General features: G+C 28.6%; 1 protein-coding gene across 8 annotated transcripts in view; it reads left to right on the top strand.

Moving 5' to 3' along the window:
• Positions 1-21,961, top strand: part of LOC101237519 (voltage-dependent L-type calcium channel subunit alpha-1D) — a 194,449-nt gene that overhangs the window by 87,507 nt on the left and 84,981 nt on the right. For all 8 annotated transcript variants that reach the window (XR_010639593.1, XM_065801179.1, XM_065801180.1 and 5 more), the window contains 2 exons: positions 5,654-5,826; positions 11,814-11,926. Coding sequence is in view for 7 of the 8 variants with exons in the window: in XM_065801179.1 (XP_065657251.1) it covers positions 5,654-5,826; positions 11,814-11,926 (286 nt within the window). In the remaining variant the exon portion in view is untranslated. The remainder of the gene's footprint in view (positions 1-5,653; positions 5,827-11,813; positions 11,927-21,961) is intronic.

Genomic DNA, 21,961 nt, shown 5'->3' with positions numbered 1-21,961 from the left:
CTTAATAGACAAATAGGTGACTTGATACTTATGTATTAAGTCACCTAATTATCCTAAAATTAAATTTGAATCCTCTAACTATTATAGTATGCAAATTTGCTTCTTCATATGTGAACTTTTTTTCTTCACATCTTCTCTTAACATCTCTTAGCATCTTTTCACTCAATAGCAATTCTTTTTGCTTTTTTATATTACTTTTGTTTGTTCATGTTACCTTCTTTCAACTTTTTCATGTTCTTTTTCACTCTTTTCAATAGTGCTTTTGATCATCTTGACTAAGCCTTTTTTCATTATCCTTCAACCAATAATTTTTGGTGACTTAACAATGTACAATATTCATCTTACTGTATATTAAATAGAGTATAGGGCCAAGGGTAGAACCTTGAGGAACCCCTGATGTTACAAGAAATAAAGAAGAGTGCAGTCCATCAATAATCTTGAAGATGTTACCTGATACACCATAAGAAAAAAGCTTATGAAGAAGACCAGCATGCCAAACTTTATTAGAAGGTTTAAAAATGACAAGAGCAATAGCCTTAACCTCTCTGCGTCTATCTAATGCACAATAAAACCTATCGGTTCTTACTGTTAACAAATCAGCTGTAGAACAAAAAGATCAAAATCCATATTGATGATCATAAAGTAAGTTATTAGATTCAAGATGAGAGATTAAGTACTTGTTAATGAAAGATTCAAAAACCTTGCTTATGATAGGAAGAAGACTAATGGGATGGTAGTTAGACGAATCAGATCGCTCTCTAGAGTTTTAAAAAATAGGAATAACAGATGCCGCTTTCCAACATGCTTTAAAACAAGACTCTGGTAAGTACTTGTTTTAAAGCATGTTGTGTTAAAATAGTTTTGTAAGTATGGATGACAGCTCCGGAGAACACTTCTGCAAGACTACAACAGATATGTTGACTGGACCACTAGCTTTAGAAGAGTCTGAGCTGGAAATCACTTTTGATACAGAAGCTGGAGTAATACGAATGTCAAGCTATGCATCAACTTGTTTGACGGCTATATCAGATAGAATGCAATTAGTGGAATCAAGAGATGATATTGATGAAAAGTTGTTAGCAAATAGTTTAGCTCTGAAATTAGGTGAGGTAACAAAATTTGAATCATGCAAGAGAGGAAGAATAACAGATTTGCCTTTATTATAGGCATTGTTAAAAGTTTGCTAGAAGTCTCTGGAGCCTAATTTTTGAGATGAAATACAAGATTTTGTGACCTGAGAATAATAGACTTTAATGTTAGACAAAACCTTTTTACAATGGTTTCTAGCAATAGTAAACAGATGTCTATTTTCTCGAAACAACTCAAATATAAAAGGTAAATTATTTGGATTGTATGGAAAGCAAGTTGGAAAGTTGACTTCTAGTGTTAGAGATTGAGAAAGACAAAAGTTGTTGGCTTTAACACCTGTAGAATTACTGACATTAGAACCAAACTATTCAGCGTGATGAGCAGTAAAGTCACCAACAACAATGATGTTGGCTGAAAGTGCTTGGTCAATTTGATCAGAAATAAAATCAATAAGAGTGCAGTTTGAGATGAAGGGGAGCAATATAGAATAAAGAGATAGAGTGGAGTGGTGCTAAATGAAAGCACATAAAAAAATAGTCTGTGGATTCAAACCTAGTTTACCGACAAATGGGTGAATTCTTACAAATGTAAATGCCTAGGCCAAGCATGTGATTATTGGAGTCTTTATGAATCAAAGGAAGATAACCGTCAACACTAAAATCACAAGATGAGACAGCTGAACTCAAATTAGTCTCACAAATAGCAAGTAAATCTGGTAAACTTTGCAAGAGAAAAGACTCAACAGAAGGAAAGTTACTTCAAAGACCTCTAAAATTAGTGAATGATGGATATCGAGAACTTGATGATGACGATGGTTTTTTGAGTTTTATAGTTTTTGGTACTTTATTCAAAGCACAGATAGTACTCAGTACACTATTTAATAGTCTAAGTAAATGCCTTATTGCTATTAATAAACCCTAAGACATAACAATGGGCTCCAAATGTGTCCCTGACAATACAAACCAAAAGTACAAACAGAGACACCACCCAAGCGCAACATGGAACTGTTAATACTCTGATATTTTACAGCTGTTGATGGAATCAGCCTCTCTGAAAGCTACCACAGAGTTTGTGAAACCCGACTACGAGCCAGCCTCAGAACCATTAAACTGAGTTTTAGAGCTGTACTCTTATTAGAAGATAATAGTATGAGTTGCCTAATCACAAAAAAAGAGCACAAGCAAAACCCATGCATTGAGTCAAGAGGATCCAGTATTTGACATCCTAAACTGGAAACAATGTATTATAAATACATCTGCGCCAGCTTAACTGATGAAGAAAGAGTGCGAGGCTGGTCAACAGATAGAATCTGTTTACCCTATAAGTCTTTCCCTGGGAGGCCTTCTACAAGACAATAGCCAGTAAGGCATTTAACATATGCCCAAGATAAGTATTTTTATCGAGACATTATCTCTAGTCTTTACTCTACCAAGAGCCCCCAAGGCAGTGTTTTATGTCAGAGTTGGCTTTTCCTAACTTTTGCCTAAAAAAGCGTACCCTACAAGGCAGCAGGACATGAAACAGGGTATACCGAACTACATGTTACCAGTAGCAGGATAATCTGACATGATAAAAATATTATTTATACTTCACTTTTACAAAGAAATTGATATAGCCTAGATAATGAATCTAATCTGTTTGCTATGGAAATGGATCAAAGAATGATGTATGCAATATCTTGATTTTGAAATTCAAAATAAAAAAATATCCTAGTTTAAAAACAAGAGGCAGCTTCTGCTCCTTATTCCTAACTGGATGCAACTGTTTTTATTCATTATTTATGCAATAGATTTCTGATTGTTAAAAACATATAAAAAAAAAATAAAAATTTAAGAAACTTGTAAAAATACACTTTTTTTTTAATATTAAAAAGCCTGTATAATAAAAATTTATAAAAACAATTTTTAGGTTATAGAGCACCTAAAAATTATTTTTATAATTTTTTTTTTAAATCCAGTTTTATTATTTAGAATAAATTTAGAGCTATTACATTGCATTTTTTTTTTAATTGTTGTTTTGCTCCTGTAGATTTGCAATACATGTCTACAGTTTGTCTACACATGTGTTCAAATTGCTTACTCAGTAAACTTAAAGCTTTTTCTGTATTAGAATATTAAAAACTTTTGGCAGCCCATGTCCTACTTGTTCTCAAATCTTCTATTAGATCTATATAGACTATTACATAAAGATAAAACAGCCTGACGATCTAAAGTGTTACATTCAGTTAACAAAAGTTTAACAACTTTAATACTATTTGTAACATAATATGCAAAAGAGGCACTACGTTTCCTAAAGTTATTGAAAGTTAATAAAAGTTAATGAAACTTATCTAGAGCTCTTATGTTTCTACCATGTCTATCTGTACACAGTTTTTCATTATGAGCCCATTCCAGAGATTGTATTGTTCTTCTTAGTATATAACAATTAACAGGTATGTAAGGTATAGATAAATGTTTTTTTAGAGATTTAAACACAACTAGGTCTTTAGAATCTGGAAAGCTAGCCGCTCTAAACTCTAATGTCCCAGAACATCATTGCTGAGATAAAAATCTTTACCTAAGAACAACTTAATTTTTTCTCCATTTTATATAAACTCTGACAACTGAATTCTTTTAATGTCATTCATATAATAAGCCCAAGAATAAAGCATAATAAGCCCAAGAATTCTCACAACAATCGGAACCCTGGTTCATACAAAATAAATGAACACCGCACACAGGTCTAGATGATTAAGAGTTGACAATTTCAAAATTTCATATACTCTACACCTTCATCTCCAGCAAAAAAGAGCTATACATCTTGCATCTATACATCTTGCATCTATACATCTTTCATCTATGCATCTTTCATCTATACATCTTGCATCTATACATCTTGCATCTATACATCTTGCATCTATACATCTTGCATCTATACATCTTGCATCTATACATCTTGCATCTATACATCTTGCATCTATACATCTTTCATCTATACATCTTGCATCTATACATCTTGCATCTATACATCTTGCATCTATACATCTTGCATCTATACATCTTGCATCTATACATCTTGCATCTATACATCTTGCATCTATACATCTTATACCTATACCTCTTGCCAAAACCGACATCAGAGGTGAGATGGTCTTGATTTTAAAGATTGTTAAAAATTTCTCAATATAAATTGTTTAATTCTTAACTATTAATAAAGAGACTGATAAAAATAAAATACAAATTAATAATATAATATAATATTTATTAATATATTATTTAATAATATAATATTTATTGATAAACAGAAGGTAAAAGAAGATTTAATAACTAACATGGTATTATTCTGAAGATAAAAAATGAAGTTATAAAAAGTCTGTGTAACTTTATTTTATACTTCAAAGTTTATCTCGATAAAACAGTTTTTAGATATCAACTTGGGGCGTAGCACATTTAAGGTCACATCAATGTTAAAAATATAAACAAAAATTTTCCTATAAATCTAAAAAAAATGCTGCAAAATATGCCAAATTTGAAAACATTTGTTTAAAAACATTTTTTTAATAAAAATCTGAAGGCACATAAAATATTTTTTTAAATTTTAATATGCATTAAGGTTGAACTTTTATTAACTTAAATCATCCTTCAAAAGTATTACATTTTGAATTTAAAAACTTATAATATAAATGTATTAAAAACAAACTTTTATTAAAAAGATCACCAAGATGAAAAAGAAAGAACTCATGAAAAAGTGATCCAAATTTCAACCATCAAGTATGAAGATAAGTTATCAAATCTTAGTCAGGTTTTCTATAAAAATTGTCAAAAACAGAAAAGCGATTCATAAGCAAATTTATAACAATTTTTATTTTTGTTCTGTTCTTTAAAATATTTATTTAGCTATAAAGATCTTCTTTTGTATCTATTATATCTTTTTTATTTAAAAAATTTATAAAAAATTAAAAAATTTATAAAAAATAAAATACTGCTATTTTTATTTTTTTTATTTGGAAATTGAATTTTTATTTCTTTTATGAAATAGTTTTTTTTTTTGGAATAAACTTGTGACGCAATGCCCTATTATTTTACATTGTTGAAACATAGATTGCATGAAACATCCATGTTTACATTACATATTTTATAAGCATATATTGCATGAAACATTCATATATGTAAATCAAGCGCTCTAAATCATTCAGTGAGTTGGTCTAAATTATGAAGTTTGTTATTACTGGAAGTATATGCGGTAGTGGTGTAGTGGTAGAGCACTCGCTTCATAAGCGAGAGGTTACGAGTTCGATTCCAACTATGTCCCTAGTAGTACCGCGCTCAACTTGTTTCTCTGCGCGCAGCCTTGTTCATATAGGTTCGTGTTTCGGAGTTATAGAGTTGGGAGAGGGTTATAACCACAAGTAGCCTCCTCATCTGTAGTGGCCTTCTTGGCCTTTAGGAGGTGAATTACAAAAAAAAAAAATATTATTATTTTTGTTTTTGTAAAAAATGAAGATTGATATTCTCAAATGTATTACCCATTAATGTAAAAAAACACCATTGTATCACCCATTAATGTATAAAACATTTGGTTTTAGGTTTCCATTTTTGAGCAAGTTTGTGGCTTTCAATTCCGGAATTCGTACTACTTTGAAAAAAATTCTTTTGCTTCCATTTTTCTATTGGTTAATGATGTTTTTAACTTTTCTTAATGCATTGATATTGGTTGTTCAACATTATAAACAACCTCAATGGGTTACTGATATAAAAGGTACATTCATTCAGTAAGATTTAAAACAGTTCTTTTAAACTTTTTTGTGTATTTTTTAAAATATTAGATTTTTATTCTTAAATATTATCAACATTTTAATAGTTTAGTTTAATTTTTAAATATTTATAAAGATAACCATTTAAATAATTGAAAATAAATAAGTTTTTTTTATAGTTTATTAGGGTATAACCTAAATAACAATTAAAGTGTACCAATGGAATAATTTTGGATCATATCAATTTTGAACATGAGTACTTGAACACAATGAGTACTTAAATACAATGAACTGCATTGCTCTGTACTGTTATTTTTATTAAAGGAAAAAAAAAAACACTCAATAAAATAAAAATCACTAATGCAATCATTGTGAAGAATTTTTTTCTTAAAATAAACAGCATCATTCATTTGCCCCAAATAAAATTATAGCAGGTTATATGCTTTGTAATATTTATAGACGAAGTCATACGGAACTGCAGTGATAATAATTTATTTCATTAAAAAAAAAAAACATATGGTTAAAGTGGCATAAAAAGTTTTTTACACACATTTTACGCATTAGAAAAAATTTCAAGTCCGCAATTTGTGTACATTGTACTAGAATTGTAGGCTATCGGTATTGCATGTTGTATACTTACTGGTCATTGTACAAATATTGTACTGTTTTTGGGCACTGTAATGTTGTATTATGTGTGTAATAATTGTGTGTGACAGTCACACTAAAATAATCTGGAAATGACTTACTTAGAATATATCTTTCTAGGTGCCTTAATAAGGTGTTTATCTTCAAAACAAATTTGTTATCTTTTAAATAAATCACTTAATATGTCAAATATGTTCACGTTTGTGGTGTTTTTATCATTAAAACAAAACACAATGTTGAATGTGAAGATAGAATTCTTTTAATACCTTATTTATTTTTAAATTTTTTTTTTATTTAAAATAAGAAAATCTAAAAATATCTTCACAAATTATTTTTAATGCTTATTTCAAAGTTTTTCAAGTTTTGGTTTTATAAGTTATTTTCTAGCAAATTAACATGTTAATGCAAAAAGTTTATTTATTGTTATTATTTTTGTAAATATTTCTTATTTTTTGATTTTGATGAGAAAGCAGGATTTATTTATTATTCTTTTCCTCACTCTACCTTTATTGTTTAGGACTAGTTCATTTTGCATTTTGTGAAATATTATAGATAAAATTTAAAAGAAATAATCAACTCTGATGTTTTTACAAAAGCTGTTGTCATTCATTGATTCCTGTAGATCTTTCTTTTACAATAATTCCTTTTTCTTTATTTTAATTTTTGGACTGGAAATAGCAATTTATCTAATGTTGCCTAAAAAGAAATTGCGGCTTTTACCTCACTCCATTTAAAAAAAATCTTTATAAATACAGTTGACATATGCCTAAATTCTTATAGATTAGATTTTGGATGCAAAATGTTTTTGTTCCAATGTTTCATTTTGTGTATATTATGTTATTTAATAAATAATTTTAGTATTTTTTATATTTTTGCTACTAATGTTTTTTATGGTGAGATGTCTTTATCACTATTGCATGTTTAATTTTTGTGATGACTTTAGGTTGTGCAGGTTGCTCATTTTATTACACTTTTCATTGGTTGACTTAATTCAAATTAGGCATTGATGACAGCATTAGGGTTTATTGAAGACTCAACTGTGTATTAGTTTATTTTATTTATTTTTTGGTTAGGTGTATTACTGCCTGATCTTCTTGGGTTTATTTATGCTAAAATTACCTACTATGGTTTTAATTATTTACAAACGATTTTTATTAGTATTTTTTGTTTGCATACTTACCTGAGTTGTTTAGTTTAATTTTTCTGTTTCTATTGGAGTTATTATTTACTGTGTTTTCATTTGATTTAGTTATTTTTATTTATATTATATATATTAAATCACACAGTGGATCATGCTAAAAACTTTTATTCATCTATTTTTTTCCTTGCACTTTCACTAATAACTTTTTTTCTCCTTGCACATCAGCACTAATAACTTATTTATCCTGTTGCAGGGTAAAAAATAAGTTAAGTGATGAGGTAAAAGCATATGTGGCAATGATGATAAGCATCATTGCCACATATGCTTTTACCCCATCACTTACACCTATTTTATACTGCAGTATGAAAACCCAAACACACTCAAATTAGTTAAAGCACCAATATTTTTTGATTGAAAAATTTTTTTTTTAATTCTGATTCTATTCCAACAAGGCTGCAAGCAATCACTATTAAGTTGGGAGTTACTAAAAGAAAAAGTTATAGAGCAAGGAAACTGTTGACAGAAGACTTGAAAAGTTGAAAGTTGCATGAATCAGGAAAACATGAAGATGGGAGAGAGTTTCAAAAAGGAAAGGTTTCCTTTTTGAAACTCTCTCCCATCTTCATGTTTTCCTGATTCATGCAACTTTCAACTTTTCAAGTCTTCTGTCAACAGTTTCCTTGCTCTATAACTTTTTCCAGAGTTTTTAAAAATTTGAACCACATATGCTATTTTCCAGTAGGCAGCAAAATATAAATATATTTAAGCACTTATTAAATAGTTTAGAGAGAAAATAATAAGAGTTCTAGAGAATGCTTTTGTAATGACAGAAATGTTGCCTGGACCACAGGCTGTAAAAAAGTTTAATTGAGATATGACTTTAGCAACAGAAGCTGGAGTGATTTGAATGTCCAACAATGGATTAACTTGTTTATTTGGAATAGAAGGAAGAGAATAACCATAAGATTGGAGAGTCGAATTAAAAGAAAAGTTCTTTGCAAATAGTTCTGCCTTATCCTTAGGAGAGGTAATAAGATCAGTCCCATGAATGAGAGATGAAATGTTAGACCTGCCCTTGTTAATTGCGCTGTTGAAAATTTTCCAAAAGTTTCTAGAGCCTAACTTCTGAGATAAGGTACAAAGTTTAGTGAGCTGAGAATAATGGAGCTTAGCATCTGACAGCACCTTTTTACATTGATTTCTTACAATAATAAATAGCCATTTGTTCTCAAGAGAGTTATTCTTTTGAAAAAGATGAAAAAATGATTACGATTAGATATAGCACCTGCACAAGATGGTGAAAACCATGGAGTAGTTGGGTGACGTGTTTATTAGCTAAGAAAGAAAAGACATTAGCACAAGGACCATCGCAAAGAAAATAATAAAAAGAAATTAGTAAATAGTGCAATGATAGGGTGAGTTAGACAAAAAAGTACGAGATGATAGATTTATAGAATTGCATAGCTGGAACTACCAAGGGAAGCAAAGTGAAACTGAACACAAGATAAGGTCAGAGACAAGACATAAATAAAGGAGTGAAGGTAAACAATTAGGGTTGCCTTTAAAATGAATCACAAAGTTGACTATCTGAGTAAGAAATTGAGAAATACAGAAAATATAGAGCCAAGCAATTCAGTGCCATGAGCATTAAAGTCACCAATAACCACAATATTGGTAGAGGGATAAAGAGAACCATCTTGGATTTAATTTACTTAGAAATTACATCCTAAATCTTGATAAGAAGTAGAACAAAGAGTCTTAGTATAGTACTAGATGTGCTAATGGGAAATAAAAGAATGGTCAGAGGATTCAAATTCCTCTTCGATTCGAATTCCTCAAAAGATAGGTGAATTGATGCTTAAGTATACACCCTAGCAATGCATATGACTATTAGAGTCTTTGCAATCAAAGATTAATAGCCATTAATACTGAACTCTGAATAAGCCAAATTTAAATTAGTGTTACAATCAGCAAGTCTGGTGAATTTCGAAAGAGATAAGATTCAACTGAAGAAAAATTACTTTAAAGATTATCTATGTCTGTGAAAGATGTGTTGAAACAGTTAGTTAATGGTTTTTTTATGTTTAATATATAAAGTTACATTGCGCATGGTTTATGTTAAAGAAAACCTGACTCATTCATAGATAGAGCATGGCATCCAAAGCAATAAACTATGCAGTGGTCTCAGTCCTGCTAACTAACCCAAACTCATATCTTTTGGGTTCTTATGTGGCCTCAACAGTGTACATTAAAAGCAGTTCAAGGGATACCATGACACTATTAATGCTCTGGTATTTTACAACTGTTGATGGAATCAGTATCAGTACGTGCTACCGAATGGTTCAGGAAACCTTACCAGCCAGCTTACTTAACTTACCAGCTGGCCAAAAATTTGATTTGCAATCATTAGGGGAGGAAAAAAAAGTATAGCTACCATCAAGGCAAAATCTATGAGTAAAAATCTATGAGTAGAGTCAAAAAGGTTTCATCATCCTAGGCAGGAAATAATGTAACAGAGGTTTACATCTATGCTAGCCTATTAGATAAAAAAGGGGTGCGAGTTTGGTCAATCGATTTATTCTGCTTACTTCTAAAATCTTTGCCTAGGAGACTTACTACAAGACAGTTTTTGAATGCAGTTGACATCTGCCCAAGATGTGTGTCTTTATTAAGACATCATACCTAGTCTTTACTCAACCAAGAGTCACACGGCAGGAAACTTTATAGTCTCTTATTACTGCAAAATTAAAATTAACTAAAAATATTGTTTATTAAAACAGAAAATCTTCTTTGCCTATCGTTGCTACAACTAGAAGTTCACAGTTTCATGATGACAAATCAAATAAATCGTTAAAGTTGCAATCAAGATACTCCTTGTTTTTTTTTTCTTTTTTGACTTAGCCTTCTGCAGACAATACTTTTGTTTAAAGTCTAGAACATTTTCTGGCTACTGAGTTACCGAGGAAACTTAAGATTTATTCTACTCCACAGATTAATAAGTTCACTGGATACTTAATTGATAAAGTCAATAGATACTTTTAAAAAATTCTTTGAAAAACTTATTTTTAACACTGTTTATATTTTTTAACATTAAGTAGGAATATTGAACTACTTGCCTTTAAGTTGGATATATATAAAAGATATACAGTTTATATTGGTTTTTAAGTTGGATATATATAAAGGATATACAGTTTATATTGGATTTTAAGTTGGATATATATAAAAGATATACAGTTTATATTGGATTTTAAGTTAGATATATATAAAGGATATATAAGGATATATATAAAGAATGTACGGTTTATATACTTTTCAAAATTAAGTAAATTGAACAGCAAAAAAAATACTTTATAAAGTGTATATTAGCTTCTGCATCAATCAAAAATTCAAAAATTTAAGCAAAAATAAATTGTTTTTACATTTATTCTTTTAAAACTAATTATATGAAATAGGTAACATACTAGTGTAAAATAAAAAGTATAACACAGTAAAATTATTAATTTTTTGACTATCTTTGATATTTTCTTTTGATAATTTCTAGCTCTACTCATTCCTAAATTAATGATTCAAATTTTACTAAGATTGATATCTCCAAATGGTAATCAGTTATTGCTTTTTCTTATAGTTTTTTAAATTTATTTATATTATTAGAACAAATTCCTGGGTTACTCTTATTAAATCTTGCTGCTTGTAGTTGCTTACCTGAACATTTGCTTGTGTGTGAACATTTGGCAAAATTATTATGCCAAAATTTTAATGATTTTGTGTATGTATTTTGTAAAGCGATTCAATGCAAAAAATATTTTTTTCTCTATTGACAACAGCAGTTTTTTGCAAAATAATTTTTACACTAGTCTAAAGTAAACCATCATAAAAAATCCAAAACTTTTTTTTCATTACACAAGTGTGTAGCAACACACGTTAAATGTTAAAACAAAGGAGACAAATTTTAAACAAAATCATCAGGTTTTAAAAGTTAAAATTGTTACTTGCATTTATATGCCTAAATTGAAAAAAAAATGTTTAAAATTTTTTTATTAATAAATTGTTATATTATTCTTCATACAACATATTAACATGTAATAATATACTTTATTGTTGTTACAATATTGCTGATGTTATGTTTACATGTTACCTTAACAATTTTTTTTCTAAAAAAATGTGTTTAAAGAACTTTATGATTTTAACTTTATTTGATTTTTTTAGATGTAGCGCAATTAGTTTTTATGGTGTTTTTTTTGTTGGAAGTCATCTTAAAGTTGTATGCACTTGGTTTACAGTTGTATTTTGCTAAACTGTCTGATAAGTTTGAATTTGTGGTACTTTTTTATTTTCCTCTTTTTTTTTTTTTTTTATTACTTTCATTGCTAGGTATTATTTTAAAATTGACTATTTTTTAGTAAAAAAATAGTCTTAGCATTATCATCCATTATGTGAAATAATATTTTAATAATTACATTATTTGTAGTAAATTGTCAAATTTGTTTACTATTAAATGCGTTTAAACTTGTTGTTAAAGTTGATGTAAAAATTGTTTATGTCATACATAACAAACACAAACTTTCATACAATTACTTTTTATTTATTGTTCTCAAAAATTTATATACTTGTATGTTTTATATATATAAGCATATGTTGTAATGTAATGGAGATATATATAAACATACGTTGTAACGTAATGGAGATATATTCTAAAGAGCCTGTAGGTATATAATATAAAAAAAGTTAATATTTAGATGTTGTAATATCATATTTATATTAAAGTAAAACGTATAAAAATTATATAGTTCTTTTTAATTATGTAGGTATGTTATTTTATTGTAGTTAATTATATTTCAAGTCAGACAATTTACTGGTAATAATGTTTTATTACCACACAGATAACTGAAAATAAAGAAGTTGTTTATTTTTATCATCATCACCAAGTTCTCGATATCCATTGTTCACTAATTCTAGAGGTCTTTGAAGTAACTTTTCTTCTGTTGAGTCTTTTCTCTTGCAAAGTTTACCAGACCTACTTGCTATTTGTGAGACTAATTTGAATTCAGCTGTCTCATCTTGTGATTTTAGTGTTGACGGTTATCTTCCTTTGATTCATAAAGACTCCAATAATCACATGCTTGGCCTAGGCATTTACATTTGTAAGAATTCACCCATTTGTCGGTAAACTAGGTTTGAATCCACAGACTATTTTTTTATGTGCTTTCATTTAGCACCACTCCACTCTATCTCTTTATTCTATATTGCTCCCCTTCATCTCAAACTGCACTCTTATTGATTTTATTTCTGATCAAATTGACCAAGCACTTTCAGCCAACATCATTGTTGTTGGTGACTTTACTGCTCATCACGCTGAATAGTTTGGTTCTAATGTCAGTGATTCTACAGGTGTTAAGGCCAACAACTTTTGTCTTTCTCAATCTCTAACACTAGAAGTCAACTTTCCAACTCGCTTTCCAGACAATCCGAATAATTTACCTTTTCTGTTTGAGTTGTTTCTTGTTTCTGATCCTAGTCAGTGCTCAATTTCTCTATATTTACCCTTAGGTGCTTCTGATCATGGTTTGATTTTACTGAAACTATTATCTCATTCTTCGTCATCATTGGAATCCTCCTATTATTGTACCTCTTACAATTACCTTAAAGCTGACTAGGACTCATTTTGTGATTTTCTTTTTGTGATTTTCTTCCTGATGGCTCTTGTGTAGAAATCTTTCATTTTCTTGTTGACAAAGGTACTTTTTATGTAACCTTTTATGTGAAGTTTTAGAATGGAATGGAGTCTTTTATTCCCACTTGACAATTCTAAGTCAAGTTTCACTTTTCTCCATGGTTTTCCTCTCATTGTGATGCTGCAATTTCCAATCGCAACTATTACTTCCATATCCATTGCCAAGACAATTCTCCAGAAAATAGTCATCTGTTTACTATTGCTAGAAACCATTGTAAAAAGGTTTTGTCTTACATTAAAGTCTATTATTCTCAGGTCACAAAATCTTGTATTTTATCTCAAAAATTAGGCTCCAGAGACTTCTGGTGAACTTTTAACAGTGCCTATAATAAAGGCAAATCTGTTATTCCTCCTCTCTTGCATGATTCGAATTTTGTTACCTCACCTAATTACAGAGCTGAACTATTTACTAACAACTTTTCATCAATCTCACCTTTTGATTCCATTCATCATAAAACCAACAAACAAGTTGATCTATTGCTTAATATTCGTATCACTCTAGCTTAGTTATCTAAAATGATTTCCTTCTTAGACTTTACTACAGCTTGTGGTTCGGACAACATACCTATTATAGTGTAGCAGAATTGTTCTCTGGAGCTGTTGTCTTTAGTTTCAAAATTATTTAACAAGTACTTAACAGAGTTTTTTTTTCCATGCCTGCTTCTTCCTATCATAAGCAATGTTTTTGAGTCTTTTATTAACACTTAATCTCTTATCTTGAATCTAATAACTTACTTTCTGATTACCAATATGGATTTTGATATTCTTGTTCTACTGCTAATTTTTTAATGGTACTAAACAATAGGTTTTATTGTGCATTAGATAGATGTGGAGAGGATAAGGCTATTACTCTCGTATTTCTCTATAAATCTTAAATCTGTCCTTTTATGGAATACAGTTGCCATATCTGGAGTGGATCTTCGATTGATGTCCATACTCTTTTAATACAAGGTGCAAAAATACATTAAAAATAAAGCTGGACCTGCTTTTGCAGCCAACCTTCAACCATTGTTACATCATCCTAATGTTGCTTTTCTTTCTCCTTTAAAAACTATAATGCGTCCTGCTCTAAAGGCCTAGCGTCACTTGTGCCATCTTGTGTTACTCATTATTTATTTAAGTCTCACCCTTTAACTGTGACTGTTCCTAAGTGCTTCAAATATTCTCATTTAAATTTTTTTTTACAGTTTTTTTTTTCAAACATCAGTTTATTGGAATTGTCTCCCTTTATCTTGTTTTCTTGATTCAGATAATTTGCAATATTTTAAGTTGTCTGTTATTTGTTATCTTGCTTTATAAACCTCATCTTTTCTCTTCCAGTAACTTCCAACTCTAATAGTGGTTGCTTGCACCAACTCTAGTAGTGGCTGCTTGCAGCCTTGTTGATAGTGAAGATGTTTAAAAAAAAAAAATTAAAAATGATAATGATTTAATAGTTTACAATAAAATAATGGAGTAACTAATGAAGTAAAACTGAATTATTTTTTACTTTACTGAGTTTGTTTTTTATCTATTATGCTTTAAACAATATTGCCAAAAAAAGAAAAAGTTTTAAGAATAAATCACAACTTTCAAACCATGTTACCCAACTGAAGAAATTAAAGACCTAATAAAATATAATTAGGGAAGATAAAACAGTGGTGTATCAAAACAAGTAAAATTCCTCAAAATAGCAATGAAGGTTATGCAGCCCTTGATAATGATGATGATGATGATGATGATGATGATGATGATGATGATGATGATGATGATGATGATGATGATGATGATGATGATGATGATGATGATGATGATGATGATGATGATGATGATGATGATGATGATGATGATGATGATGATGATGATGATGATGATGATGATGATGATGATGATGATGATGATGATGATGATGATGATGATGATGATGATGATGATGATGATGATGATTATAAAATAAAGTTTTTATTACAACAAAATATCTTTTATTGCTAAAAAATTAAATATAACTTATGCCAATTTATCTTAAAAAGATAAAATTATATTGGAAGTTAATTGAATTTTAATTATCATTTGTACCAAAATAGATTATTATTTTAACTCCTATGATATCAATGTACCAATGAAAAAGCAATGGAGTTTGTCTTGATTTTCAATTCATTAGTAGACTCGTTAAAAAAGTTAGGAGTAGAAATTAATGTGAATATTTTGATTTCAAAGCTTTCTTGACTATAGTGATCTTTGAAGCTTTGGAGAAATAAATTTAATATAATCAAAAAAAAAATTAGTTGATGTAGAATTTTGAGATAAAGTATTAGATGATATTGATACTCGTCATATATCTTCAAATAAAAATGATTTCCTGTAAAGATGTGTTCATAAGTAAAAAAACTTTTATAAAAAATAGCTTACTAAAAAGAAAATTTTTTTATTGACCACATGTAAGAAATGATGTTTTACACTCATCATTGTTGGTATGACACAATCTTGTGGAAATATACCATTTGAAAAAAAGTATACTAAGTTACTTTTTTTTTTTTTTTGCATTAATGTTTGTTGTATTTTTTTTATGTATTATATTTGTGACATTGTTACATGTGTAGATGTTAGCTTTGAAAAATTTTATATTAAAATAAGATCTTCACATTGGAAATACTGAGTTTGAAGGAAAAAAATCTGTAAAGTTTTTTAATTTTCTTTAAAAAAAAAAAAAGTAATTGCAAGAAGAAAGTATTACTTTCACAAGAGTTAATACTTTCTTCTTGCAATTACTTATTTTCACAAAGTAAATATTTTATTGACAGTATAAACTTAAATGATAGCTGTTTTCCAAATGGAATTTGAAGTAGAGGTTGAACAAGATATTGAAAAAAATAACTTGTACAAGGTGTTGAACAAGCTGTTCAACAAACTAGGTTAGTTTAAATGGTAATAGGTAATATCAGTTTTACAGGAATTATCTTTTTCTAGATATTTTCAGAAATCCGGATATTTTTCTGAACTTTTAGGATGAAATATATAAATATATATATATATATATATATATATATATATATATATATATATATATATATATATATATATATATATATATATATATATATATATATATATATATATATATATTTAGGTAGGTCAATTTTTGCTTTTTTTATGAATTTTGAGTTGTGTAATGTTGCAGTTACTGTATCTAGGTCAGAAATGAGGTTTTGTCAAATCTCAAGGTTTAAAAATAGCTTGCAGATCTAGAGTTCAAGTCTTTATTTTAGATTAGTTTTGTTAGATTGTTAATTTCAAACATTTAAATATTTTATTTTAAGTCTAATAATCTTGTTTTAAAATATCTCATTTTGAATTTATAAAGAAACCAATAAACTATTTTTTTAAAAGCGCAATTGTTTTAAGAAGCCAATAATTTTTAGATTGTTAACTTGTTAAATTGTTAACACACATTTAAAATTAAATTTTGTAAATCTTTTTTGTATTTAAAAGTTCTTGTTTGTATTTTAAAGTATTGTATCTTGTTTGTATTTAAAAGTTGGTTTTAAAATTAAATATAAAGTATTTAAAAGTTGGTTCAAAAATAAAATTGCAATTTAAAAAAAATGTTCAATATCAAAGGTAAATACTTATGATTATTATATTTAGAGTAATGTTTTTACCTCTTTAATACTGCATAAGTTTTGTTTTGCAACTTCTGAAGTAGATTAAAGTATGAAACTTTTCAAAGTAACAAATGGTTTTACTTAATTCGGTCGAAAGAGCTGATGGTTTTACTCAATTCCTGAGGGGCCATGGTACCCAGATTTTTTCAAAAGATTTTTTTTTTTCAAAGCAGGTTTTTAATAGTAAGTTTTAATATTTTAGGGTTTTTTGGTGATTTGGCCCCCACAAAAAAGTCATGCTGTGGCCCATGACTTTAAGTGTTATACTTTAATACAGTTTACATATATTATTAGTCTACAAAAATGTTGAAAGTTAAGGCTACAATTACACGGATGAAAAGTGAAAAAAAATATTGTGGTGGCTTATGCGAATTATCATTGACAGATTCAAGCACTTTTAGACAGGATATTCAGTACTATTACTATCTATAAACCAAATGCAGATACCATATTAGTGACTAAATTAGCAATAATATTTGGGTTACAGTAAACCCAAGTTCACCCCTCATAACTGACAAATCTTTTAATAAGAAAGTTAAAGATCTTCTCATACTTGTTAAGGATATTAATCACAAGCACGGAGAAGCAAACACTAAAAGAAATCTTGATGCAAATTCTGACAAACTTTTTGATATTTCTGTGTGTGTTCCTGTTCATTAGATGTGTTTCTCCAATTTTACTATTTATTATTGGTTTATCCAATACAGAGGTAAATATTTTATAAATACATGAAATATTTGTATGAAATTTTGATGAAACAGAAAGCGTTTTATTTTATTAACTTTTTTTAGGATGAAGGTGAATGGAAACCAACAAATCCTTTTGGAAAATACAACTTGGTTAATGTTCCAAGATTTGAAATAGAACTAGTTAGTAACAAGTGTTTGTCAATCGCAGGCCCAGCCCTTGCAAATGCTTTACTACATGACGCTTAACATCTCCTGAAAAATGACGTTGATATAAAAGATATTTTGATTGACAAATTAGATAGGACCAAGTTAAAAGTATAAATTGTTAGCAAAGATGTAGACTCTGAACATAAAAAACATTTAATTTGTTTTGGGGTTGATAGCAAGCTCAATCAGATAACTAAAACAAGTAAAATAGTAAATTCACTTCAAGGAGAAGTACTAAAGAAATGCATTGAACCTGAGCATCACCTCACATTTACTTATGAAGATGGAAAATCGATTGGAAATTATTTGACTCATAGGATGATTCCTGTTTCTGGTGTTACAGGCTTAGTTCTTACTACCAAAACGTTCAGTATTTTACAAGGACAGTTTGGAAAGTATACAAACTGTTCTTCTTGGTAATACTGCTACTAATACTGGACCAATAAGTGGTTTAGTGGTAAAACTAGAAAAGTTTTTAAAAAGAAAACTAAATCTAATTGGATGTGCCTTACATCAAAATGAACTTCAGTTATGAGCTCTTTTTATAAAACTTGATGGTGACACAACTGGGTTAAGAAGCTTCAGTGGTCTACTTGGCAAAAGATGTGCTGAAAATATTCAGGATAGAAATCAAGTTTTTATTGAACATATTAAAAACCCAATTTTATATGGATATATTCCAGAAGAAATACTAATAAACCTTAGTTGCGATCAAAGACTTTTATTTGAATATTGTAAAGGAATAGGTTTCGGTAAAGTTCCTGATAAATTAGCTGCCTATAAAATTGGACCGCTTAACCATTCAAGTTGGTTACCTCTTTGCCTATTTCCCTTCTTTGTTTGTATACTAGAGACAATCAACCAACCATTTCTTCAAAATAACTCTTATATTTTATTTTTCAGGTTTTTGCTTCGGCGTGGTTTAAAATCTTCAAAATTTAAATAAAACATCTTCGAAATTTCACAAATCCCCACGCCTTATTTTTTCTACTATTACTGGAATAAATAATCTTTGATGATGTTGAACTTATTAAAAAAAAACATTAAAAAACAATTAATTGTGCCTAAAACCTAAAAATATTTTTTATGCTAAAAGATAATGACAACAAGATATTAAACTTTAGTTTTTAAATCCTACTGGCTCTAAGGCAAAGGTATTTTTTTATAGTTAATAAAGTTTTGAAAAAAAATGATACATTAAATAAGGTAATTGGCTTCGGTTTATATTTGTAGAGTAAACAACAAAAGTTTAAAAGTAAATTTGAAGAAAATTCTGGAAGTTTATTTTAATGCTAATCATTGATATGAGTTGGTTGATATCTGCATTATAAAAGTTAAGGAGCCCCCTTCAATACAACATTTTTCAGTTGAACAAATCCAATATATGATTGTCAATAATGTTAAACCTGAAATTCCTGACTTTCCAACTCACTTCCAGAGTGTTGAGCAAGAGGTATAACTTGTGTTGGAAGCATCTCAATATGTCTATGGATTCGAGAATCGACACAGCTGCATTTTAACTAAACTACTTAGCAGGAAGATGCGTAAATCATATGTTTCAAAAGGACATTATTCCCATTGCCTATGATGGTATTTTTTAATTGAAAATGTTCTCCTAAAAACATATATCTCTGTTCAAAATCTTTTAAATTGTGAAAATAATGTTTATTTTGATATTCTTATGTAAATATAAGTTGTTATAAGTTTGGCTTAATTTTAAAAATTTAGAACAAGCAATAACTTCAACTTCAGCAATGAAGACCTTAAAAAAATTTTGGTCACAGGAGCCCAGCAGAATACAAGGAATTCAGAGATCCAATATTTGTGCTGAAAGAGCCATAAAAGAAATTCATTATGCCAGAGATATAGACAAAATGAACTACAGATTTATTCTGCAAAACAACTTTTAAATTGTATCTTGTTTAACTGAAAGTTATTTTGTCAAAATAAATTGTTATTTATCTGCTAATTTGGTTTTTATGTATTTCTCAAACAAAAACATATTTTTCTAGTTACGGGGGGACATTTTTGTAACTTGAATCAATAGAACTTTTAAAATTGGTAATCTAATGTAGAATGTCATATTTTGGCACTATATATATACATATATATATATATATATATATATATATATATATATATATATATATATATATATATATATATATATATATATATATATATATATATATATGTATATAAATATTATGTAATTATGTTTTTTTAGGTGATCCTCCAATTGATGGCAATGGCAAACATGAAAATTAGCCACACATATTAACAAAACGTGACAGTGAATCTTCTTTTAGAGAAAGGTCATCTTTATGAAAAACTAAAAATCTTTTTGGAAAAACTAAAGAAATTTACTTATCTGAAAATCTAAATGTCTCAAAAATGTTTGAACTAATCAAACTTGCTTGCGTTACTGTTAAGTTAGGATATGAAACATACAGAGTAGTTTTAATATTGGCTTCCCACAAAAAGATACTTGTTCAGCTTGTGATGAGTTTATTTTAAATATAAAACACACTGGCTAAGAGCTTTCAAATGCAGTTGGTGAAGATATTCTCAAACTTAATAAAAAAAGGAACAATCTTGAAACAGAGCATGAATTTCACACAAGAAAAGCAGATGTATTTTATAACAGAAAGTAAGATGGAAAAAAAATAAAAGCAAAAAAGCTCAAACATTTGAAGCTATTACTTTTGATTTTCAGAAGAATTTACCATTGCCTAAAAAATCAACAACTGATGCATATTACCAAAGAAAGCTCAAGTTTTTTTGTTTAATATATATGTCCTATCCAGTGATAAAGTTTTTGTTTATACAATGAAACAACAGGAAAAAGAGGAGATGATGATGTTTGCTCTATGCTTTGTCATTTTATTTCTGACACAGTTTTTAAATTACATTTCTTTTGTTATGGGTGTGCTTGAAAAAAAAAGTTACATTATATTTCGTTTCTTGAATTGGATGGTCCATTTTTAAAAACGTTTTAAATGTATTAAAGCGTTTTTTTCTATACAAGGTCATTCTTATATGTAATGTGATCATGTCATGGTCACAGTCAAATAAATTCTAGCTGATGTTGAAGTTCTTGAGGGTTCTTAAGTATTGCAGAAAAAAAACCTTCACCTCTTAAAGTTGTAAACTTTTTCAATATAAATTTTTTCAGATTTTCTGACTACTTGAAACAATATCATAAGTGCACATGTCCGATAAAAACTCAACCAGTCAGAGAACTTGTCATTCAAAATAACATGTTACAACTAAAAATCCGGAAAAAACTTTGAAAATTAATCTCTTGAACGGAGTTATCAATTTTTTAAATTTAAAAAGAAAATCAACAAAAAATTATTCGTTTATCATTCCATTTTACCAAACACAGTTAACTCTTGTAAAGATTTTGATCAAATTTTTTGATAAAATACTCTATTTGATTTCTTATTTGATGGAGATTTTTAGCTTGCCAATTGTCTGCATACACCAATCTTTTAATTTCGCTCCAAAAATCCTCGATCGGGTGCAATTCGGGCACATTAGTAGGGTTTATGTCTCTTGCCACATATTCCATATTTTTGCCTTTTAGGTAATTTTGTACTTTATTTGAATAGCGTGCAGAGGCTAGATCAGGCCAGAACACAATTTTGTTATTTTTATAAACCTTATTGATGAAATTTTTTAATTTAACCAGGCATTTACAAATGTACACATCCTTGTCAACTGCTTGACCCATAGGAGCAATTTAATTCTTTGAGACCCCTTTCTCTGACAAGGCTAATGTAAATTAAAAAGTAAATATGAGCCAAACTAATAATTTTGGCTCATATTTACTTTTTCTTTTGAGCTTGACTTTATTAGGTGTTGCATTGGGATGAGAAGTATAATATCCTATGTTGCCAGAAAGCTGTATGTTGCACAAAGGAAAATGCAATTTTTTTTCTATCATCACAAATTTTCAATAGCTTTTTTAATTTTAATTGCTAATTTTCTACACTTAGGATGCACAAAGGTTTCTGAGCCATTGTTGTTTTTATGGTATCAAATGCTCATCTTTTCTGATAATTTTGGATACATACTGCTGGA

Source organism: Hydra vulgaris, chromosome 07 (genome assembly GCF_038396675.1).
Source record: "Hydra vulgaris chromosome 07, alternate assembly HydraT2T_AEP".
NCBI lineage: Eukaryota > Metazoa > Cnidaria > Hydrozoa > Anthoathecata > Hydridae > Hydra > Hydra vulgaris.
The sequence above is the reverse complement of the archived record's forward strand: the minus strand, read 5'-3'. Positions and strand labels throughout refer to the sequence as shown.